The sequence below is a fragment of the Prorops nasuta genome, unplaced genomic scaffold (assembly GCF_024137725.1).
Source record: "Prorops nasuta isolate Cenicafe-Biocafe unplaced genomic scaffold, Cenicafe_Pnas_1.2 PNAS00024, whole genome shotgun sequence".
NCBI lineage: Eukaryota > Metazoa > Arthropoda > Insecta > Hymenoptera > Bethylidae > Prorops > Prorops nasuta.
The window spans coordinates 153,747-180,136 of record NW_027116821.1 but is presented as its reverse complement, the minus strand read 5'-3'; the positions used below and the strand labels follow the sequence as shown (position 1 = coordinate 180,136).

Genomic DNA, 26,390 nt, shown 5'->3' with positions numbered 1-26,390 from the left:
AAGAGTTTATTAAATATGATAATAATGGAAAACTTATAGCTCAGGTATTATTATCATCTCTTTTATTAAAAAATTTTAATCCAATAAAATCTTATCAATAATTTTTATTTATTGAGTATGTTATTACAATTCCTCCATTTGGGAAAAAGAAATGCATTTTATTTTTAAGGTTTTAATATATATGAAGTGAATTTGATCTATTTAATAATTAGGTTCCCTTAAAGCATCCTCGATTAATAAAAGGTGCTATACACAATACCTTTGACACAACTGGTATTGCTACATCAAGTAGTACAAATAATTTAAGCGAACAAGAAAAACGTAATTAGAAATTACTAGTTACTGAAGTAGTGTTAATAGTTTGCATTAATTTAAGTAATTACGGAGAGAGAGAAAACTGTATTATATCTTGTTTCTATTTTCCAGAAGTATGTGACTCAATTAATTTAATTGACCAGCGTGTAGAGATGGATGATGTAGCTGCTATAGAGAGAACTGATAGTGATTCGGTCACATTTTCATCTATCAGTAATTTTGACCGTAAGTGAAAATATTAGCTAAATTGAAAGTGAATAATATAATCAATTATAAGTTACATAAAGAGATAGGTATCATGTTCCACAATTATTAAATATAAAATATTATACATCTATATTTTAACAGGAAATAAATGATACTTTAATATCTATTAAAAACTATTATTATAAATTTTCTATTTAATGTAAAGTAATCAATGGCGCATTGAATAATTTAAATAAGTTACAAATTTCAGGTGAAATAATGTATAATATACAAATTAACAAACCGAGCAATATGTCAACTGATTGTCAAAATGTTAATGTTGATTTAATAGACAATATTGACTGCTCTTTAACCATTGGTAACTTTGGCAGTAGAGCGTTTAATTTTAGTATGTTACGTAAGTACAAAGTTTCTATTTCACAATTACCTTAGGTACCTAATTTCTACTGTGTAAGTTGGAACATAAGACATTATTGCATTATTTTAAATATTTCACTTTATCGGATTCAAGTTTGTTAATACTTACAAATTATAATCATTAATTAAGAGGGTTCAGTATTTACATTATGTTTTTTTTTTAACAAATGATGTTCGAGAGACTTCTTCAAACTGTGTATTTGTCAATATACCAAAACCTTGGAATGCTTGTAAATCTATTTATAAAGATGGAGAAGTTCTTCTTTTGACTAAAACTATAACACTCAATGTCAATGAGAAGGAAGTGTATATATTTGATAAGACTGTGATAGTTAATGCATCAAGACATGTATCTTATCAGGTTTTTTCTGTTTCATTAATGTTGTAGAAACCACGCTTCCAATATTTTTGCATTATATCTCATCTGTACCAGAAATTTTAAAAAAATTTCAAAATATGCGTGTCTGTAAAGGAGTTTCATTAATTGATTTTACGTTTATCTCAGAAAGTATAAAATTACGATATTTTGATGATAGCTGCTGGCGTCATAAATCATGTAAATTGTTATCCATTAAAACAGATAAATGCATCGTTTGCAAAAAATACAACAAATTTTTATATGAGAAAGTTAGACGTCAAAAAAATAAAAAAAATATGCAGCGTGTTTGTGGTTCTGTTAATAAATTTGACCAAGTGAAAATGGCTGCTTTGAGAAAAAATTAAAATATAATACTAGAGCAACAAATCAACTCAGAAAGAAACTTCGTATTCTTACAAATCATATAACAATGCAACAAAGTAAAGTGGCAAACCTTAATAGCGATGATTTACATGTTATTTCAGCTAATCAAAAAATTGTAATACAAGAGATTAATAATGCAGCAAAAAGAAATGATTCGAGAGGTCAGCGTTACTCATGAATTCATAATGCTATGTATGCTCATGAACATAAGATCAAAAAGCTATTATGAATTTTTAAGAAGAAATGATATTATTCCATTACCTTGTATGCGAACTATTCGTAATTACTTATCTCTGATAAGCACAAAATGCGGTTTTGATGCAGATTTTTTCAAACTCGTCAAAAAATCGTTTCAAACAAAACATTCTGATAAACGTCATGGCGTCTTAGTCCTAGATGAAATTATTTTGAGACAATCAGTAACCGTATCCTCAACAAGTTTAACCTATAGTGGACTCACAGATTTTGGAGACGATGGGCCACGAGGAAAAAGTACTAATGATTTAGTAAAAACAGCCTTAGTATTACAGTTCTAGTCTTTAACTGGAAAGTATACACAGCCTATTGCTGTGTTCGCTTCTAGTAAACCTGTAGCAGGTGAAGAACTCGCAAAAATTGTTTTGAAAGCAATATGTCTTTTAGAAAATGCAGATGCATTTATTCATGGAGTCATTGGGGACGGTGCTTCAATCAATCGCAAAATGTGGACAGTGCTTGGAATAGACAGTAAAATGCAAACATTAAAAAATTGGTTTGTCCATCCACTTCATAATAATAGAAAAATATTCATGTTTTCTGATACGCCACACTTGATCAAATGTGTGAGAAATAGACTGTACAACAAGGGAAGATTAAAAGTACGTATTTTTTTTCAGATTCTTAAGCTCACTTCAAATTTCATAGTATTCAATCATACGTAGTATTGATAACAAATCTTTCTGTAATTAAGTACCCTTTTTTCTATATGAGTCCAAACGATAATTATAATGAATGGAAGTTTTTCCGATTTCTTTATGAAGTCGATACGTCTCTGCCAGGTAAAGCCAGGGTGTGCTCAAAAATTTCTAAACGCCATATAGAACTAGATAATACCTCCAAGATGCGTGTAAAATTTGCGACACAGGTTAGAAGTTCTTTGAACACTAAATATATTAAATCTGTTGAAATGTTATTTCATGTATTTTATTAATAACAATAATTAATACAGATTTTTAGCAAATCTGTTGCAGTAGGATTAAAATTTTATTTGTCCCATAATATGAAGCAATATGACTGTTGCGAGGGAACAGTTAAATTTTGTTTAATAATAAATGATATTTTTGATGCCCTTAATCGAAAACAACCGAATGAAGGACTTAAACCCACATCCAATGATTTTAAGGTATTTCATAAAACTTTTTCTCTTGCTATTTAAATAGAATTAATCTAATACCAGCTTATTATTGTAATTATATAATGTGTTGGTATGACGGAAAGGTTCTAGAAGGCGCTCTTCAATGGATAAATGATTGGGAAATAAATACCTTTGAAAAACATTTAATTTTGGAAGATGATTTTTTAACAAGGCAAACGGAATGTGGACTAAGGATAACAATCAGATCCACTTTAGATTTGTGTTTGTACTTAATTGAAAAAGAAGCTTTCGAGTATTTGTTAACAGGAAAAGTAAACCAAGATGATTTGGAGGTAAGTTTTTATTAATTCGTTTAAAGTCGCTTTTCGAAACTTGTTAGTAACCACTAAAATTCTCAATTATTATATATGTTTCGTCTAGAAATTTTTTGGAACAATTCGTGGAGCTGCTGGCAGTAATGAGCATCCTACTTGTTCAACATTTTTGCATTTATACAAATTATTATCCGTGTACAGTGTAATTAAGCCACCTGTGTATGGAGATTGTTCTGTAACAGAAAGAACCATGAAAACAGTTATAAATGTAGCAGATATTAAGGAAATTTTTAAGAAAAGCCAATCTAAATTTGGATATGATATACAAAAAGTAAAAGCTGTTATTGATCTGGCCTTAAAAAATGAAGACTGGGAAGTTGACGATTTTATTGATCATGATCACGACTACAGTAAAGCTACGATTGTTGATTGCATTATATATTACGTTACAGGTTATTCTAATTATCATTTTCCAAGATAATGCAGAACTTAGTTTTATATAAATGAAATTATTTGATATCTTTTTGTTAGAAACCAGCAAGTCTATCTATATTTATGTTGTATTTTCTACCAAGGTTTCAGCTATACACTTCTACCCTTAAGGGTGAGCCCTAATAAGTCGGTTTAGCTTAACCCAGAGGGTTAAAGTGGTATAGTTATTGTCACATGGATTATACCACTTTAATTCTGGGTTAAATTAACCCAATTTGGTAGGATTCACCCTAGAAGGTCACTTTCACCAAGTAACTCAAGGTTAAAGTAGTATAGTTCGCGTCACATTAGTCGTACTACTTTAACCAGCTCTCATTAAAACAGTATAATTAATGTGACGCGAACTATATTACTTTAACCTTAAGTTACTTGGTGAAATTCACTCTAAATCATAAATATATATTTCCCTTCCAGGTTATTTATGCAAACAAGTTCTTAAAAATAAAGTGTACAGTGAATGTTACACATGCAGCAAAGCCCTTATACTTTCTAAAAATAATGATTCAGTTGCTCAACTAGTAGACATGAAAACAAGAGGAGCTCTTATTCATGTTAATTTGCATTTTTTCAATCTAATAACTTTTGTAGAGGAATGTTTCTCTAAACATTGTAATAAATCTGATGTTTTTGATTTAACGATTGATGAGGTTTTAAGCAAGTATGAATTTACTTTCCCTTGCACAGAACATGGCCCAGATATATTATCTTATTCTATTTTTTACTACGTTAGATTACGCATGAGACAATTTACTTTTCAATTAAATAACCAAATGAGAAAACCGTCCATAACACAAAGAAAATTGTCAAAATTGGAAAATTCTTAAAAACTATATAATTTCTTTCAGTGCATGTAACATCTTATATTTTTTGTCGAAATATATGAATATACTTTATAAAGACTCATAAATAAATCGAATTTTTTTATTTATTATTATCACCATAACATGAATTTTTTATATTATATTTATATTGCTTCCAACAACTTATATTTACGTAAGAACTTTAGTGTTTCATATGAACATCAGGTATATATATATATTTTACTGACTTTTCGATTGCAGCGCTCCTAGACTTGTGGCCAAAAAAGAAAACTTTTATACCTCAATAAGAGATCTTCCCCCACTCCTGGAGTTTCCAGACCTGTCTACACGACCGTGGTATCGGCGCTGCGGATCGGCCGTTCTGGGTAGTTAGGGAGGGGCTTGGCGAGAACACTATACTTTGCACACGCTATAGTATGGGCCGCGGTATCGGCACGTACGCCACAGCTCTCCCCACCACGCGGTATCGTGCATGGTGCAGCAACAAAGTAAACGTCTCGTCACAAAAGCAATACAAATATTATTTCCCCTATGAATAGCACAGCAAGCAGTTTCCTTGCGCCTTAAACAGCAAGACAGGGGATAACCGATCAAGACCTACTATAGGTCAAGTAGAAAAATTATACACAAATAATAAACTCCTTTAGGATGTTTCAAATGTAACATTAAGATCCATATATAAATCCTCAATTTTGTAACTTCAAAAATAAACGTTATTCAAAGAAAATTCAAATTAACCGATATAAAATCTAATAAAGAATTTAAATTTATAAGAAAAATATTAAAGAGAAAACACTCTTCCCTAATTTCCAGCATGCCCCACGTTGGGCGCCATTTTGCGACATGAATTCCTGCTATTGTGGGGAAGGCACAATTTTAACAAGAATTCATTGCAAAGGCACACAGACTTTACTTATAAAGAGCGCCAGGCTCATGAACCTTATATATGAGCTACTCTGAGGCTTGCCGGCTTGAGACTTTTCAAGGACGTGGCATGCTTTGAAATTAAAGTGGATTCTCTAGGAAAATTACCAGTACACATTAATAAAAATTAAAATAAGAATTATATTCTATAACTGCTCTGTCTATCAATTTACAAGTATAAAGTTAAGATAATTACACAGTTATACATGGGATTTCTCCCCAAATCTACCGTTAACTTTTAAAGACCAGAGCATTGAAATTATAAATATTCACAAAAGAAAAGTACTTATATAAATAAGACAACTGAATATTAAATGATATTGAGGATGTCCGGTAATTGGATGACCTTCAGACCATATACTGGACAGAAGGTTCTTTCCCAATCCTCCCAACGCTAGCCCTTCAAGAACCTAAATACTTGCTGTACTATTCCTGTAGGAAATGTAAAAGACACAAGCAAAGAGGTAACACCAAGTCAAGCAAGGCATAGCCAGGTCCATCAATATCTAAATCATTACTAAGAAAGTTACATGACTAGGGTTATCCAACGGAGTCTATGAATCTCCTTTTTTTAATGTGCTTATGCACCAAATTTATTAACCTTATGTTAACTATAATATAATTTCAACACCTAGTCAGGAAGCAATTGATTGAAATCAAACTATGTGCAAGTATATAAGTAAGGAAGAAAAATAAAAGCATATATATATATATATATATATATATATATATATATATATTTGGCATTAAAGCCTAATTCCTGTCATCGTACAGGCTATGGAAGTTATAATCCAACTCATCTCAATGATAGTTCACTTTCCTTATTGGAAATACTAGACTATATGAGTGCAAAAAGGGAAAAGCTCTGTACCTATCTCCTGTAATTGGAGTTGGATTCAATAGTACTCCCTAGGTAGACCTGCTACACCCTACCAAGCCTGAAGCCACCAAGTTAGTCACAAAGAAATATTAATAATTAAACGTTGAGTCCTAATATCGGCCCTCAACGCTTACCTTCATGCAATAAAGAGTGTAACAAAGTTCAAGTCTGGCATGCACAGCAGTGTCAATTTTTAGATTATGAATAGTGGAATGGAGTTGAAGTTCCCCATTGAACCTCCTGACAGTTCCAAATTTCCTGTCTATCCTCCTTCCTTCCTTCTTAGTACATCAAATCCAGTTTCGGGGTCCACTTACATGGGTAACTCAACCAGATCGAAGCCTTCCTTGGATTTTCCAAAATTCGTCCTGCCTCTATGACGGGTAAAAGTGGTGTGTATGCGCCAAACTTGTCTCTCGCCCAGGCGGTCGTGGCAGCTGTGTGCGCGGGCGCAGCGCCACCATCCGGGATCGAGAGCAACTTTGTTTGAGCGCGGTGTTTCAAAATCAAAAAATAATTTATGTATCACGACAAGAAAATTTGCCTTGTTACAAAGTATTTATTTAATATCGCATAAAAATCATTTCTTTTAAACTTTGGAGGATAAATGCGCGCTTGGTATTTCCTTACTTCATATCGACGATTGAGTCCCCAATACCCCACCCCTGTTATTCGGCCCTGTCTCTCCGGTGTTTGCTAGTTTTGTCTGCTAATTTCAGCTTCATGATTTCAAAACAGTTGTTTGCTGTCAGATTTCAAATCAGCTGTTTGCTGTCAGTTTTTTCGCATATTTTAAAATCAGTTATCACTTGTGATATGTGAAAGTTCAGCTGATCAATAATTGTTAATAGTAAATATAACAATTTTTTAGTTTGCGCATATACTTTAAGAAATTCAGAAAGGTACAGGTTAAACGGTGTTTAACCTATATTAAACAAATTCGAAGAAGTATTAAAATGGAAAGAAAGAAACGTTCTTTCTGCTACGATGAATATTCTTCTAGTATGAAGAATAAATTGTATAAAACTTTACAAGGAATAAATACAGATAATGAAAAAGTAACGCAAGAGACACAAAAGTAATCATTTGTATATACTGTAACGACGCGTAGGTTCGTCACGATAATATTCTAATGTTCCGTTCTTTCTGCTAATTTCTGTAAAGGGGAGGGGCAAGCGCCACCTGTGCGACTCCGCGATCATTACGCGTAATAGGTTCGATCGCGGGTCGATAGAGGGTCGATCCGCGCACGCGCGACAGTAATTACCTCGCGTGCCAATGTCCTCCCGACTCACTCGAAATTTTGGGACCTTCGAGTCTGGACGTGTTCCTTTTTTTTTACATTCCTTTTGGCATTGTCCATTTTTATATCTCGGTAAGGGCATTGCCCTGTAGTTATTTCTCGGGGTATGGTAGTGCGTAGTTAGTGCCTGAGTGTCACGCAGGAAGTATGAGCATAGCAGGAGGTGTAGCAGTCGACCTGGTACTAGAGGACACGCACCGAAGCATGCAGTATCCTAGACTCTTTTCTATGGCCTAAGTAGCATTAGTTCCCAGGCAAACCTGTTTTCTCTGTAGGAGGAATCAGGACTTCTTTTGATTGTCTTTTTGTTTATTACTTTTCGTTCCTCGAGCTCTGTTCGGCATCAGGTAGTCGGCTTAACGTTCGATTAAATGTTAATTCCTCGACTTGCGGAGGACTACTTAATCCGGATGTTTATTCTTTGATCGGTTACGTTTTCGGGAGCGGTTTAAGAACAGTGGGCTAATGGACGGGTCGCGAATTGTGTAGGGACCCCCTGTATTCTAGGAATACGTTGTAGGACGGGGTGTAGTCCCTCGTCGGAGAAAGGCGATCCAGAGCCTTCTCGAAGTTTTCCCGACGCGAGCCCGTTCGAATATCCTTGCCCTAGCTGTTTCCCCATTATTCTAAGTAAAATTTAAGAAGCGTCTTGGTCCACGAATGAGACGAGTTTCCAGCCGGCCAACCGCGGAGGTATATTCAGAGAATTTCCAGCGAACTGTCGCCCAATACCATATCATCGGAAAATTATAATCGACTAAATTAAGTTAAATGGAAACATCAAACTCATGTATGATTTCACTTTTGTTCGCGGAAATAAAATTGCGATTTTTATATATTAAAAATTGTAACGAGATTTTATTTAAGATTTCCTGGCCATCAAACCTCCGTTTGTCTTGTCGTCCGTTTCTGGTCCCTGCCCTCCCCTGGCAAACCAAGGCCGAATAGAGTTTCGATAAATATTCTTTTAGGGAATCTCCTGGAGTGAAAACACTATTCGAGGCCGAGCCACAAAACGTGACGTTACAATACATAGTTTTAATACTTGATATATATAATTTTAACTAAACCTATTTATACTCTTATGTAGTGATAGGATAAGAAAAACTTATTATGAGCAAGAAATAGTAGAAGCAGTAACTGACACTATTATAAATGATGAGCCGAATGTTGAGGAGGAAAGTATACTGAATAGCGAGTCAGAAATTCTGGAAGGTGGCTACTTATACATATATCTTGATTTTTATATAACTTTGTAATTATAATTTGTTATTAACTATTTATTAATTGCAAAATATCGATATTTGATACTATTAATGACGGGTTCTGTTATTTATCCGATGAATACTGATGTTCTTCCGTTCTTAAGAAATACGGTAAAACAGTTTACATAGGGGAATGTCATGCGGAGCTGGGAGTGTAAACCCCTTTTCAAATCGTATGTAGATTAAAACGAGGGCCAAATGATACGTACAGTAATTGGAACCCAGGAGTGGGGATAGTTGGGCAGAACCCACTGAAAATCCCATCCAACTCACTATCGAGAGATACTCCAAGTGCGAAACTTCTGTCTTACGATCTGATAACGCTTATTATGCTATCGTTCAGCTGTTACAACAGATCTCCGATACGATTCTGACCATGTCGAAAATAATTTAAACCCATTCTATAGGCCGGTGTAAGATGGAAAAATTCAGGGCTAGAAACCTCAGAATATAAAGATAAAAAAGCAGTAATCATGCTATACAGGGTGGAACGTTAACGCCGCACTTCCTTTAAACGGGTTATTCCTGAGACTTTTCTAAGGAAAACGCCGTTGGCCGTTTTAAAATCTAGCCACTGGTTAAGGAGATATTAAAGATTAAATTTTGTATGCAATTATTGATTTTACATATGATTGCAGTAGTATTGGTATGTATATGTGGCAAGTGCAAGTATAAGATAGAAGTTGCTGCTATGACATTTCACTCTCCCCTTTTATTGATTTTTTCGGAATCGTTGAGAAGTTGCTGCCGGTTAGCTGTTTTGCTTTTTTATTGATTAGCTGGAAATTTTGAGATTTAATTCGCGTTCTCGCGCAGAAACTAACGCGTATGCGCAATTTACCTATGGAGAATCTTGGTTAACTGTTATTGTGTGCGTCCCCCATACCATTTAATTTCCGATGCCAAATAATTAATGGGCAAATCGAGATAATGTAAATTAAATTCTATGAGGATTGAAAACTTTAATCCAAGACTATGCTCCAGTCAATGAGCGCTCAGTTGTGCATATTTGTCGATCATTGACTGTAGGCGAGAAAAAGAAGCTGTAGCCGAATAGTCGCGTCGTTGACGGTTAGCCTAATAAATGAAAATAATGCGTAATCAAATGTTTATTTACCTGATTTTATGGAGCAACTTCAAGGATGGGCAGCATTGTAAATGTGCTTCATATGGCCACCTTCAGCATCGATGCACGCCCTTGCTCGTCGGAGCAGCTCCGCATAACGCGGCCACTGCGAAAGGCGTGCTGCACCGCAAGTTTCCCGGCAAATGGGTCGGCCGTGGTGGTCTCATCCCTTGGCCTGCTAGATCTCCTGATCTGAATCCATTAGATTTCTTCTTTTGGGGGGCCTTGAAAGAAAAGGTTTACATGGGAAGACATCTAATGCGGGATCAGGAAGAACTAGCAGCGCGATTGTATGTGGCTATCACGGAGATCACACCTGAGATGGTAGCCACTGTTCAAGCAAATCTTCTCCGACGAGCAAGGGCGTGCATCGATGCTGAAGGTGGCCATTTGGAGCACATTTACAATGCTGCCCATCCTTGAAGTTGCTCCATAAAATCAGGTAAATAAACATTTGATTACGCATTATTTTCATTTATTAGGCTAACCGTCAACGACGCGACTATTCGGCTACAGCTTCTTTTTCTCGCCTACAGTCAATGATCGACAAATATGCACAACTGAGCGCTCATTGACTGGAGCATAGTCTTGGATTAAAGTTTTCAATCCTCATAGAATTTAATTTACATTATCTCGATTTGTCCATTAATTATTTGGCATCGGAAATTAAATGGTATGGGGGACGCACACAATAACAGTTAACCAAGATTCTCCATAGGTAAATTGCGCATACGCGTTAGTTTCTGCGCGAGAACGCGAATTAAATCTCAAAATTTCCAGCTAATCAATAAAAAAGCAAAACAGCTAACCGGCAGCAACTTCTCAACGATTCCGAAAAAATCAATAAAAGGGGAGAGTGAAATGTCATAGCAGCAACTTCTCTCTTATACTTGCACTTGCCACATATACATACCAATACTACTGCAATCATATGTAAAATCAATAATTGCATACAAAATTTAATCTTTAATATCTCCTTAACCAGTGGCTACATTTTAAAACGGCCAACGGCGTTTTCCTTAGAAAAGTCTCAGGAATAACCCGTTTAAAGGAAGTGCGGCGTTAACGTTCCACCCTGTATAAACACCAATTCCATATGAAGGTGATAAATTATCATATAATTTATCTAGTTTTACTTCAGAGTGTCTTCATTTCGAGCTCCCGGACATAAACACTGGTTTTTGTCTTCAAATTTTGAGGTTTCTAGCCTTTTTTTCCATCTTACAACGGCCCTATGTCAATTCCATGCAGATTTCTCCATCATTCACTACCAGCTGCTTCTTTCCACCAATGATCAACCAGGGATCCTATTCCAGCCTCTGATTACTCTACGTATTCGTTGATTTTACGTTTTGATAGCTACTTATCTCAAATTTAATTTCCTTGTTCATCTTTATACAGTATTAACAATTTAAGATGCTTAATGAAAATCTCACAACATATATGTATATAGGTCCGTTCGAAATTTAACATGTTATAAAATATTTTACTGCACAGTAACCGGCGCGTATTGTTACTAGATTTATTTTGATATGTTTAGGAACAGCATCCTATCAAAAGGTGGGTAGAAGCACGAAGTTAGCATAAATTGAGTGTAAATTGGCCGGAATTCATAAGGCCATTGTAATTTGGAAAGTATGATTCCCAACAAAACAAAACAAAAAACTGAAAATGGTCAATTTGAGTTGGTAGCCTTGCGAATTAGCCTCTGCCGGCTGATTCGTAAGGCTACCAACTCAAATTGACCATTTTCAGGTTTTTTTCTGTTTTATTGGGAATCATACTTTCCAAATTACAATGGCCCTATGAATTCCGGCCAATTTACACTCAGTTTATGCTACTTCATACTTCTACCCACCTTTTGGTAGGATGCTGTTCCTAAACACATCAAAATAAATCTGGTAACCATACGCGCCGGTTACTGTAAGGATGTCTTAATATAATCACATATTTTATTTATTTATTGCAGTAATTAAATAAATAAAATAAAAACCTCCTTTACTATAATAATAACTAACTACCATATCTATTGTTTTGTTCCTTACGAAAAAAGATTGTTCATAAATAAAAATTATATACTGCATATTATTTTTTAGAGCAACCAGATGAAGATGAAATTGAACATTTCTTAGAATTTGACGAATGGTTAGAAGATGAGGATAACTTAAATGTCGACGAAAATGTAGATGGATGTATACCATTATATTTAACTTCGCCAATCACAAAAAAGGAAAGTGCAACTGCAATACTCAGTGTTGCACTTCGACATAACATAACCAGCGCTCTACTAAATGATGTGTTAAAACTTATCTCTCTCCACCTCGTAACCCCAAATTTTGCTTTTAAAACAGTATATGAGCTTAAACGTTTCTTGAAATGCAACAAAAGCGATGTAAAAAACATTTCTATTGTGAAAAATGCAAAACATCTGTAGGAAAGCACGAGGAATGCCCAGAATGCCATAAGACGGATAAGTTGAAGTATTTTGTCGAAACACCTATAATACCACAAATTCAAACATTATTTAGACAACCAGATTTTATTGAAAATTTAGAGCACAGATTTCATAGAACCGAATCAGTAGATTTAACTGATATATATGATGGGGAAGTGTACAAGGAGCTTTGCAATAATAACTGATTTCTTAGCAATTAATTGAACATATCATTAACCTGGTACACTGACGGTATTTCTCCATTTCGATCCTCTAAATTTTCTGTTTAGCCATTTTATTTTTTTTTGAATGAATTAGAATATAAAAAATGTTATTACCCTCAAAATTTAATATAAGGTGGACTATGGTTTGGTGAGACTAAACCCATTCCAAATTTATTTCTTCGATTTTTATATGATAGCTTAGAAACTTTAAAAAACGGTATTTCGGTTTACATAAACAATTCAAAATTTCCTGTTATAATAAAAGGCATTGTAATGTGTGGAACGTGTGATTTATCAGCGAAGGCACTGTTTTTAAACATGGTTCAGTATAATGGAAAATTTGGGTGTCAAATGTGCCTTCAAAAAGGTGAAAGGTATCTAAAGGTTCAGGTCTATCCATTTAATAATTTCATAATGAGAAATGAAAATGGATGTTTAAAGTACGCTAGAGAAGCAATACATTCAAAATTTCCTGTTTTTGGCGTTAAAGGTCCTTCAATTATATCCTCTATGGCATACAAATACATCCGAACAACGACTATTGACTCTATGCACTGTGTTTTTCGAAGGTGTAGCAAAGAGTTTATTAAATTTTTGGTTAGAATCTAAATTTTCAAGTGAAACATATTCAATAAGTAATAAAATTCGATTTATTGATGAATGATTACTAAATATTAAATCCCCACAATTTGTGCAACGATTTCCTAGAGCGGTATCTCATTTAAAATATTGGAAGGCGCACGAATTAAAAAATTTCTTGTTCTTTTATTCTATAGCCATTTTAGAAGATTTACTAAACTCTCGGTACTTCAACCATTTTAAATTATTAGTTTCAAGTATAGCATTATTAATGAAAAGCAAAGTAACACATCAAGATATAGATATTGCGGATTCAAAATTAAAAAAATTTGTAAAAGCTCATGAACTTTTGTACGGAAAACAATATATGACATGCAATGTACACTCTTTGCTACACTTCCACAGTGCGTTAGAGATTTTGGTCCACTATGGGTAACCTCGTGCTTTCCTATGGAAGATATTAATGGCAAAATTAAGCGGATGATACACGGCAGCAGAGAAACGCAAATACAAATTTGCAATAAAATGTTCGAATATTCAAAATTATTTGTAATTTTAAAAAGCAACAGTAACAAAATGAACTATCAGAATTTCATAGACATCTTAATTATAACAAAAACCGACAAAAATTATCAAAATTAGCAAGTGAAAATTTTATCGTTGGAAATGTTAAGAAATATAACCTTTCTGATTTTTAACAAATAAATTTTACCAGTTTAAATATTTTAGGAAACAGATACTATAAATTTCAAAAATTAATAAATAAGAATTATACTTTCGTGGCAAATGATTATAAAAGAAAAATTAAGGGTAACTTATCCTATTGTGTGTACACTTCGTTTCCAGCAAGAAAAGAATTCGGTCAAATACAGCATTTTATTAAAATTTCCAATTGTACATGTGATCAATTTTGTATTTGCAGCAAAACTGCTGTCATGGTTATAACAAAATTACAAGTAAGGCCTGCATTTGGGATGAACCATATATATAGAGTCATTAAAAAATGAGATAATATTGTTATAAATGTGAAAAATTTACAGTCAGTTTGCTTTTTCATTATGGTTAAAAATACTAACAAATCATACGTTATGGAAATCTTAAATAATATGGAAAATGAATAATGTTGATAATATTTGTTTGTTTATAATAAAAAAAAATGAAAAAATGAAAATCCTTTAAATGTATCTGTGTGTGTGTGTGTGTGTGTGTGTGATTTAAAAATATCTGCTTCTTTCATGGGAATCAATAAAAATGAAGTGCGTAACACATAATTCTCAAGAATAATCCCAAAGGATTTGGAGGATATTATCAGTTTCTGTATATACTATATGTGTTAAGCAGCTTCTCTGAATATTTGTGCCATTAGAGTTATCCAGAATTTAACTATACCTCATAACACGGTTGGCACATTGTTGTACGACATTCTTTAATAAATATATCTCTGCTCTGTTTTTCAATCATATATTCTAATATGTATTTAAGCTCAAAACTTTTTTTAGCTGCTAAATTGCTAAGGGCATCGCATTTTTCAGTTTCGTTCTTGTTCATGTCTACTTGTATTAAATAATTTTCTTCATTCCTACATTTAGCTACAATTCCCATTGCGACTTTGGATTTATCGATATTGCTGTTGGTTTCATAAATGAACAAGGCTTATTTGCCACCGCCTCTCTATTAGACGTCCACGCAGAAGATGAACATTTCTCTTCCTGTATCAAATCAACATTCGTCGCCATCCTCTCTCCTAACCAAGTCATAGCAATGAATGTTGCGATTAATTCAGAATTACGAATTTAAACATTCATAAAGAAACCATGTTCAAGAAAAATCTTGGTCTCCCAATGTAGCAAGAGTCCTCGAAATTGTTAAAATGAATTAGTTCTACGAGTAACGTTGTTGCAAATTAACGTATTGTTCGGGAATACTTCATTACAATTACTTTCGATTTCTTGGTTATGATTTTATAATAAAATAACAATGTAACGTTTGCTATTCTAGAAACATTTGTACTGACATGTATTTTGGAATATATGTATCTTTCTTACCTGTACCTACTACGTTCAATGTTTCATTTAATAAATGTTTTAATCCATATCATTTGCTTATTTAATTAACGTTATTTTTTACATCAAATGAAATTAATATAGCATGTAGATAATTGTTTAAGGCAGTACAATGAAAAATGGGAGCATCTGTGGATAATGGTCTTATTAAACAATTTTGTAAAAGAGTGTGGCCTATGGAGTGAGCAAGACGTCTTGGAATTTTGAAAAAAGTTGTGGCCTGTGGAATGGGCAAGACATCTTGGAATTGACCCAAAGCGAGACGTCTCGGCAAGTCTCTATTGAAGTTTTCGAACGGCTGACACAAACTGTTAGCCATACTACTTTTTTTTACACGGGAGGAGCTCGTCACGTATAATAAAACCAATGATTTTCCCCGCTTGTGTCATTTCTATGATTTTCCTGACCTTTTTGTCATTGCTTTGCGCTTTTTAGAACCGAGTGGTGATCGAATCGTCATCTTCATCGATTAATAAACAAGTGGGCAAAGCGTTTCTGCTGAGAGCGCCGACGTGGGTTATACTGCTGCCCCGCTGATGCTCCAAAGAGTAGTTGAAGTTCTCCAAATATAGCGCCCATCTTGCAATACGTACGCATAAATCCTTTTTCCCCATTGTGACAGTAAACGCACGACAATCTGTAACAATCTTGAAGGGGGTATGTAATAAATATACACGAAACTTCTTAACGGTTTCACAATTGCGAGTACTTCTAACTCGTAACTGTCATATTTTTCTTCTACAGGCGTCGTCTTTCCACTCCAAAAGTAGATAGGATATAGTTGTCCTTCATCGTCATTACGCTGCATTAGGATTGCACCGAATCCGAGAGCAGATGCATCGGTATGCAACTCAGTTTCTGTGCCGATTTTGTAAATTTTTAGTGTTTGACCGCTGGTTAACGCAGGTTTTAGACGATTAAAAGCGCTTATTTCTATTTCGCCGAAATTGAATTGCACTCCTGTCCGCATTAAATTTGTTAGTGGTTTGGCTATCGCTGAATAACCTGGAATGAATTTCCTAAAGTATCTAGTCAATCCAAGGAATCGTTGCACATTGCGCATATTCGTAGGTGTCGGGAAATTCTTAACCGCTTCTGTTTTACGCACTGTTGGTCGAATCTGACTATTCTCTATCACGTGTCCTAGATATTCGACGGCTGTTTTTAGCAATTTACATTTTTTCCAGTTGAAGTTCAGCCCATGATCACTCGCAACTTTCAGCACTCCCCTAAACTTTTCTACCCCGCTTTTGCAATCAATAGACGGCACAATAAGATCGTCCATATATAGCAAAACAACATTTTCCCGCACAATTTCTTTGAAAATGACATTTATAAATTTTTGAAAGACTGCTGGGGAGAATTACATAAAACAAAAGGGACTTTTCTAAACTCATAATGTCCATCGGGTACTATAAAAGCGGTATATTTGTAGCTAGCTTCATCTACTGGTACATGGAAGAAGCCATTCTGTAGGTCCAGTGTGCTAAAGAGTTTCGAGTCCTGTAGCGAATCTAATTGGTTCTCCACAAGGGGCAATGGATATCGGTCTTTTAAGATTTTTTTTGTTAAATAGACGATAATCCACACATAACCTTTTCGTACCGTCTCGTTTCTTTACTAGCACTATGGAGCTGGCAAAATCGGATACTGACAGATTGATAATTCCAGCTTCTAGCCATTAGTCGACAATTACATTCACTTTGTTTTTCTCAAGCGGTGATAGACGTCTCGGTCTAATGTTAACTGGTTCTTTGTCCTTCAGTAATAGTTTCATTCGCACGCCGACGTCACGCGGCGCCTTCGGTATGTACCCCTCTACTAATCCTGCAACAATTTTTCTTCACTCTCTATCGCCAATGTGAGCTAAATCGACGCTGATTTTCGGTTCCGGGATCTATACATATTTGATACATTTCTGGTACATCAAAATTATTATGAGATGCGGGCTTAATCATAGCTACACCGAGTCTCACATTTAGTTCTACCGTGTCCAAAAAATCCCTCCCGATTAGCAAGGGGTATCGTGATAGGTTGTTGCCTACTACGTGGACGTTTATATCATATTCATGACCGTTTATCGTTAATTTTCCTTGGAATTCGCCCATCGTCATATTTTTTCCAGTTCCGACGCCACCAAAAGTCATGCGTTTATCTTCCAGCAAAGGGACGCCGATTTTCTCGAATTCCCCTGTACTTAAAATGGTGATGTCGCTTCCAGTATCGATTATCGCGGACATAGGATAATGACATAACAATACTCGTTTTTCGTGCTTACTCTGTTGTGAATTTGTCACCTCAAGGCTATTTACAGGGGTTTCTGTTCGTTTCGGTCATTTTGCCGCAATATGACCGTATTCTCTGAAGTCGAAATACCTTAGGCCTCTGCTTTTCGAGGGCAATTCACACTTTTATGGTCCTTATCCCCACAGTTAAAGCATACGTTACTATTTCGTCTCTTTACATTTTTCTCCTTGAATTCGCTTCCGCGCCTTCTGTTTTCGCTACTATATTTTTCGGATTTAATTTTCGTATCGCTATTAGTAGTGTCTTTTTCTGTCATGCTCCGTCGGTCGTCTAACCTGATCTCTTCAAACGCCGTTAATATCTCGTCCTTTGCTGTAAAACCTTGTGCTCGTGCCAGATTCCATAGGTGTAAATCGGGTATACCCTCTACGATGTACCCCAGCATGTCTTCGTCTCGTACACCCAGGCGATTACCCAGAATGACTTTTTCATATGCGTAATTGTGGAATGACACTCCTTTATTCCAGCTCTTCTCCTCGAAACGTCTGCGAAGTAATATCCTGTTTGGGCGATGGTAAAACATGCCACGCAGGCTGTCTAACAGTTGATCCGCGTCCATTTCCAAATATTCTGACTTGGAATGGAACCAATCACACGCACGTTCCTTCAACCTCATTCCTATTAAGATTTTCGTCAAGCTGTCGTCTAATTCATAGGCGCCCTTAAGAAATTTCAGTCGGCGCTCCCATGTCTCAAAATCTTCGGCGCGCCCCGTAAAATTACTCAACAGGTCCGCTACTGCCGCTATATTAACTTTCGTTTGATTTACTGTGCTTGCTGTATTCATGCCACTGTTCCTTCTTAGCTGATTCTTCGCAGAGACGTTGTTTACTTCGTTCGTCTCTTGTCCGATCCTTTGGTCGGTATCCTGTTGTGCTATACGCGCTAGCTCCAACTCACGTTTCAAGAGCGCTATCTCTCTCTCCGCCAATTCCTTTTCTCGACGATATACATCAATTTCTCGCCGCAGAATCTCGTCATGACCCGGACTTTCTTCCTGCAATCCCGTATGTCTGACATTAGCATTCCCACCTGCTATTATGTTCATTCCAGGGATTACGTCCTGAATTTGTTCTTCGCCATTGTTATTGATGTATAGTGAGTTTCTACCAATTTCCACGGATTCGCTCATGCTCTCGAGATTAACGTTCGCGTCCAGTAGTCGGTTTATCAATTTGTTTTTCACGCCTGTCGTTGGTAGGCCGTATTTTACACAAATTTCTTTTAATTGTTGCACTTTAAGCTTTTTCAAGCTATTTCCGTTTGGATCAATCGATAATCGCGCTCGTATCAAGGTTGACCGTTAGAATTCCGAAATATTTTAGTCGATCCCGCACTGTAAAAAATTTTATTGTAAAATTACAATGAAAATAGTGGATAATAAACGTACCCACTATTTTAATTGTAAGTTTAGAATAAAAAGTAAATTTCTAAATTCAACTTGTAATTTCACTATGTAATGTAAGAAATCTTTTTAAGTAGTAAATTTTGGTTTCTTAAAGTAAAATTACAACGCTAGTCGGAAAGTTTACATTTTTATATGGAATTTTACAAAATTTGATGTAATAAAACTATATTTAACATGAAATTTACCAAGATAAATTTGTAATAAAACTATATTGCAAGAAAATTATTTAAGTATACAGTAAATTTATTTCAATAGCTGGTCAATTTAAATTTCATTAAATAATATTACTACAAGTAATTACTAAATTTAATAAAGTGAAAATGTAATGTTACAATCAAAACTAGAAAGAGTACTTTTTCGAATTTTTTTATTTACCAAGTAACAAAAATAAAACTACATTGTCTTCATCTAATTTTTCTACTGAATATAAAAAAAACTTACTATGAGTTTAATTATAATTTTGTTTAACTATAAAATTAGTTTTTTTTATCGTAATAAAACCTTTACTTTTACATTGACCACTACATCGATAAAATGTTTTTTTAAGTGCTATTTACGCATTTAATGATTTTAAGGTAGTTCATTTAGTGGATTCGGACAGCACTGATCAGACTTGTCTTTATTTCAATTTAAACAAACTATTGTCTAATGAGTGGAAGATTAACGCTATATTATCGAATAATAGTTTAATCAAAATGTAAAAGAAAATATTTTACATTTATATTAGCATGGAATAGTAACGTGTTGCTACCTATATTTTTTCATTTTTTTTAACTTAGTTTTTCTTTTAAAAACTTTTAATTTTACGTTCGATTTTAACCATGAATAAATCATATTAATCGGGAGAATATTCTCTACAGATTGACCAAATTCAATTTCTCTATTTATTTATAAGAAGAAAGAAAGAATTAAATTTACGCATTGACACCATTCTCTTTCTCGTTAAAACAGATTTAAAGCTCGTTAGTAATAATTTTAAACAATTCAATTAGGTCAATCTGTTCATCTAAGGTTAACTTCGAACGTAAAATTAAAAGTTTTTAAGAGAAAAACTAAGTTGAACAAAATGAAATGATATAAGTAGTAAAACGTCACTATTCCATGCCAATATAAATTTGAAATAATTTCTGTTACATTTTGTTTCAACTATTATTTGGCAATACACCATTAATTTTCAATCTATTAAACAGTAGTTTTTATAAATTGAAATTAAAACCTGTGTGATTAGAATGCAGTCGGAATTCCTTAAATGAACTACCTTTACAGAATCTTTAAAAATATTAATTCATTTAAATTTCTAAAAATCAAATAATATTATTGGCTAACTTCTGTTCATGGACATTGCGCAATTTAGTAAAAAGGGATAATACTTTCATTTTCGTAGTGGACTTATGCGACTTGCTCCCCATGTCTGGATGAATCTTCAAGAAGTATCTTTGAATGAATTCCAAGGTACAAGCATGCCCTGAAGAATACTGCATATTAAAGACGTAGTACGATGCCATCAGTAATTGCAATGCCTCAATGAAAGATTCAGTTGTCCCAATACGTTTTTTTTCAATAAAGAGATAATATATTGGCTGAACTGCATCATCTGTGTAAAATAAACAATAAATTTAATAATCTTGAGAATATTTACAGCAAAAATAAATATATCCGCATTCCCTAATATTTCATATTAGTAGAGTAGCTGTAAGGATTCTGGGACCGGGTGGCGAGGGGGTCGGGGTCCCGCGGGGTTAGGGGAAGTAGGGGAATTGCCCCCTCTCCTCGTGTGGTTGTGCGCATGCGGTTGTGCGCATTATCGCGTTCCCCCGACGTTAAACTCGTAGGGTACACAAGTGGCCTCCCCCCCTCTTACGTTAAGCAGTGAACGCAGAGAAGGAGAGAAGGAGAGAAAGAGAAAGAGAAAGAGAAAGAGAAGGAGAAATAGAATTTTGAGGTTATGAAATGAACGATATTTGGAATTTTTAATAAAAATTTATAAATATATTTTTAATAATATACACATAAAAATTATAATAATTAAATATTAAAAAAATTAATAATATATTTATCGCTCCTAATTGGGGGCCACCCTTCCTCATCATCAGGGTCTTCGTGTTGGAGGTTGGGTGACCCCCAAACTCCTTCCTGCATCCAACGGATTCCGTAGAAATCGAAATCCTCCTGGAAATTTAAATTTCGTGTCACCTCTTCTTCCCATTGAGCATTCCTGAATTTAATTCCCTCACGTATATATTTTTTGTGCTCCTTCTCAATAATTTTATCCCTTAAAACTGTAAGCGGATAATTCAAAAATAAATATATATATATATATATATATTATTTTTTTATAACCAAAAAAAAAAAATATTATTTAATTTGTTGTAACTTACGGTCTCTAATTTGCTCCAAAAGTTTCTTATCCGGATTTATCCGTTTAAGATACCAAATAAAATCGTACATATGTGCGTAAATATCTTCGTACATTTTGTTGTTTTTTAAAAATAATAGTAAGAATCCTTGATAGTTTTCGGTTCAAATGCACGAACTAGAATGAACGCACCCATCCACAGATCCACTACAGGAATTTCATGTAAGAGGGGAGACGTCACATGGGTACACAAGTGGCCTCCCCCCTCTAACGTTAAGCAGTGAACGCCTTAGAGAGAGAGAGAAGGAGAGAAACCGCCATGCGCGAGCCAAGAGAAGCAGTTGGTTACTTTAAGGGGGTCTTCCTATGTGACGGTTGTTTTATTAAGCTTTTTTAATTTTTTTTTCTCGGAAACCATTAAGATCAACTAATTTAAAATTTATGGACAATATTTATTATAATTTGAATGATCTTTATGAATTTTTTCAAGTCAATATATGTTGTGGTAATTGCGTAACACCGCCCACAATAAGACTCCAAAACAAAAAAAAAGCTCCACTGCTGCCATGATTCCGGTTGTTCGGCTTATCTGAAATCAAAAAACGAAACGGCATTTTAATCCTGAGACTTGAGGCTACAAACTAGACTACAATGAAAGCATAATTCCAAAAAATTATTTTTTTACACGCTTTTGAAAAAAAAACACCAATTTTTCGCACTTTTTTGGATCTATTAAACTGGTTTAAAAAAAACCGTTGCAGCAATCTTAACAATTGTAGTCTAGTTTGTAGATATATATGTACTGAAGATTCTGTAGAAATTTGAGCAGAATCGGTCAACTAGTTTTTGAGATATCATGGCAGCAATTTTGAAAAAATGTGTTTCGAGAAAAATGCGTTTGAAAATTATGTTATATATTCCATAATAAAAAAATGGTCTTACCATCAATTTGCTATGCCTGGTCCATACAGCACACCTTCCTCTTCTTCATAAAAGTGACGCAATTCGTTTTTCTCTTCCCTGTTGGAAATACGGGCTTGTTTTGCGAAATCACTTATGCGTTTCTCTGATCGTTCGATGCGAGAGTTATCGCGATTATGCATAAAACCTTGAGCATTGATGCCAATATCCGCTCCCATAATTTCCATTATTTTTAATATTGGTTGAAATCCTTCGTTGAATATTAAAACAGCGAGATATGTGGCCAGCTCAACAACTTTTGCACCAGAATGAAGGTGTTTAGGAGCGAAAGTCCAAATTAACGAATTTAATGACTCGTTATTGTTTTGAGTCTCTGCTCCCAAGCATCGGATCAATAAATCTTCCTTCGATAAGTCTTCGTATATTGGACGAATAATTTTTTGAACTTCTTTCGATAGTGGCTTCTTTTCGTGTTGAAATTCATCGGTGATTCCTAGAAATTCAGCTCTACGCCATTTACACCAACTATTTTCACCTGACGGACAGTTCTGATGCTGTGGCTTATCATTCGTTGATATATAATGATAAAAAGTGGCCCAAATTTCTCTTTTCATGTCAGCAATGGAATCCGGATGTCTTCGAATGGCCAATCCATAATATTTGGTCAATTCGCCAATAACTTTGTCCGTAAGTTTACCCTCACTTTTCCTCCTATCCCTTTATTTGCTTTTTTTGTATTTCTAAGCCGAGTTCCCATTCTCTTTTCCACATGTCCAACACATTCTTTTTTAATCACAACACACTTTTCGCCATATGGTTGTGAATCTAAAATACCTTTAAAGGTTTTGCTATCACCATCACCTACATACGTCAAATATTTGACATTATGTTTGTCTGTAGAATGGGAAAACATTTTCACGATAGCATCTATCTCCATTTTGCCAGAACTTCCAGTATGGTTGATTGTGCAATTTTCATGGGAAGCGAGCCATTCTTCATATCCATATGGATCATCGTTCTTTTTATTTTTCCACAAAAGACATCCTTGACAAAAACTACTTTGCACACACGTATCCACCACTTTACCACTATATTTTGCAATTAGCGTTGAGACACCAAATAAAGATGAAAAACCTCGCTTTTTCCACGATCCATCTCCGGAGACTGTAAACTCATCTTCTGGTTTCCCGGCTTCTTTATTCAGCTCTTTCTCCTTAGTGACGGCCAAGGACAACGCATTTTCATAAACGGTCGAAGCAGAAATGTATATATTATTCAATATAGCATAATAACCGCTGTTAGAAAAACCTTGTATCATATCCATTAATCCACAAAACATTTTCAATCCTTCTACGCCAAGTCCTAATAAACGCATTACAAAAACGATACGACGATTTACTTCGTATGCATTTCCAATCATAGGACTTGAATTAATTTGTTTTGCTTCGACACATTTGCACTGCATGGAAATCTTGAAACCCACGCCACGTAAACCACACTGTTTAAATGACACTTCACTATTACAATTTTTACAAATAACAGACGAAGAAATGGCTGAGAAAACGGTAGTAAACTCTAAAATGCAGTAAACCAAGCTTGGAGTAACAGCCACGTCAAAATTTTCGTTTGGTTTCAATTTCTTCGCTGACGCGGATGTAAATGCCGTATCATTTTTAGATGTATGTGCATTTCCATAGAATTTTCGCTTCTTTGAGCGATTTTTATGCATTGGCTGAGAGTGAGTCCCTTTTTTAAACATGATTTTTAATAAATAAATAATGTATCGAGCGAGGCAAATTTAGATGTGATCTGAGTCGATATCACGTCAAAACTGTTAAACGACATTATAATCAGCTGTTCAAATCGATTTGTTTACAACGATAGGTACCCTATACTTCAATTTAGTAAACAAAAGGTTCATGTAACAGCTGATCTAAGGAAAATTCGAAGCGAAAGCCGGTATTGCCCCATTTTGCTATACGGGTTCACGAACGGTCCGTGCACCTACTCTTGTTGACGGCTGAAACTTTTGAACGGCTTCGAATTTCGAAAAATCCGTTTATCCACTAATTCTAGACATGTTTTAGATGAATTTTATGAAAAAAAAAAAAAATTATTTTTTTGACCCAATACATAGGAAGACCCCCTTAAACGATAAGAAGCGTTACTTAATACATTATCGCGCTCTGCAACAATGTATGCGTAATGGACTCGTACTGGAAAGAGAAAGAGAGAAAGAACATTCGTAGAGAGCGATGCAGTGATCGCTCCCCCTTATTTATGTTACAGTATCTTTGACGATCGTCATATTCATTTGTATATCTATCGTCGCAGATACTTACCATCCGCTCTGTAATAAGAGCGGAGCCTACGTGACCTTAACTTCAGAAAAGTGGTTGGGACGTATGTGAAAAACACGACAACATTCAGAACAGTTTTCAAGCTGTAGATCCCCCTGGAATATTTCAGTCGAAGCATCGTCCGATGTCGGTTGAATGGAAATCTTCAAGGGTTTTATGTTATGATTTACATTTTTTTTTCTTTTTTATTTGCAATACTTATATTACAGGGTACAGTGGATTGGTGGAGAGGTAATTGAAGAAACACCAATGTAAGGGAAAAAGCCTTTCGGCATAAAAAACCCTCTTTATTGAAATACAAATTTACTTATAAAAATATATAAATAAACCAGGAATTGTACGTCCTGTAGAATTCCAATAAAAACAGCAACAGCAACAGCAACAGCATCTATAAGTAGAGTAGCTGTAAGGATTCTGGGACCGGGTGGCGAGGGGGTCGGGGTCCCGCGGGGGTAGGGGAAATAAGGGAATTGCCCCCTCTCCTCGTGTGGTTGTGCGCATGCGGTTGTGCGCATTATCGCGTTCCCCCGACGTTAAACTCGTAGGGTACACAAGTGGCCTCCCCCCTCTTACGGTAAGCAGTGAACGCAGAGAAGGAGAGAAAGAGAAAGAGAAAGAGAAGGAGAAATAGAATTTTGAGGTTATAAAATGAACGATATTTGGAATTTTTAATAAAAATTTATAAATATATTTTTAATAATATACACATAAAAATTATAATTGAATATAATAATATATATTTTTTGCTTTTTTTAAAAGTTTTTCATACATTCTATAGCATGATGAATGTATGTTTTGCAGATTGAACACCACTCTGGAAGTGGACAATTAATGTGTAGGTGACCATAATTTTTGCAATTTGTACACCAATAATGTGGCGTTAGATCTATCGCAGGTTCCATTTGCGTAGCCTCTGTTATTACGGAAATAGGTTCCGTTTGTGTACCACTATTTTTCACCTGGGACATATTTGAAAACATTTTGTTATTTTTCTATATTGTAATAACTATTTTGCAAAGCAAGTATACTTACAAAAATCACCTTCTCTTCTTCTTCCTCCTCCTCCATCTCCTCTTCTTCTTCTTCTTCTTCCTCCTCCCTCTCCTCTTCTTTCTCTCTCTCCTCCTCTTACTCCCTCTCCTCTAAATCAATGGCTGGTATAAAATAAGATAAAAAAATAAATTTTTTTTCGTTATTCTTCGTTTTGAATAAAAAACAATTGGTCAAATAGTGAGATAGTTAGAAGTTTTCAAAAATATGTGTCGTAAAATTCTTTTATGATTCTATTTATTGACATTATCTCTGGGTTTTTTTTTCTTTAAAAGAAATAAAAATAATTACTTACGGTTCAATTGCATATTATGATGAAGCATCTCTTCATATTCTTCAAAATAACGATTATGAGAATCGTTAATTCTTTTGATGTATTCCTGCATCGATTCTGCAGGATTTTCATCCTCCTCTACTAGATTTTTTTCACAAAACCCCGTTCACTTTCCATTTTTTTTTTTTTTTTTTTTTTTTTTTAATTTTCTATTGTACAATCTGTACTGATGGTGGTTCGAAGACTGAATGAAG

General features: G+C 34.7%; 1 protein-coding gene across 1 annotated transcript; it reads right to left on the bottom strand.

Annotated features, from left to right (window-relative positions):
- Positions 1 to 22,146: 22,146 nt before the first annotated feature.
- On the bottom strand, positions 22,147 to 25,780 carry LOC136781936 (uncharacterized). The gene is given in 5 exon segments (XM_066740970.1): positions 22,147 to 22,177; positions 22,285 to 22,342; positions 22,508 to 23,155; positions 23,158 to 24,198; positions 25,582 to 25,780. Coding segments are annotated over 5 exon segments (1,977 nt in total).
- Positions 25,781 to 26,390: the final 610 nt, after the last annotated feature.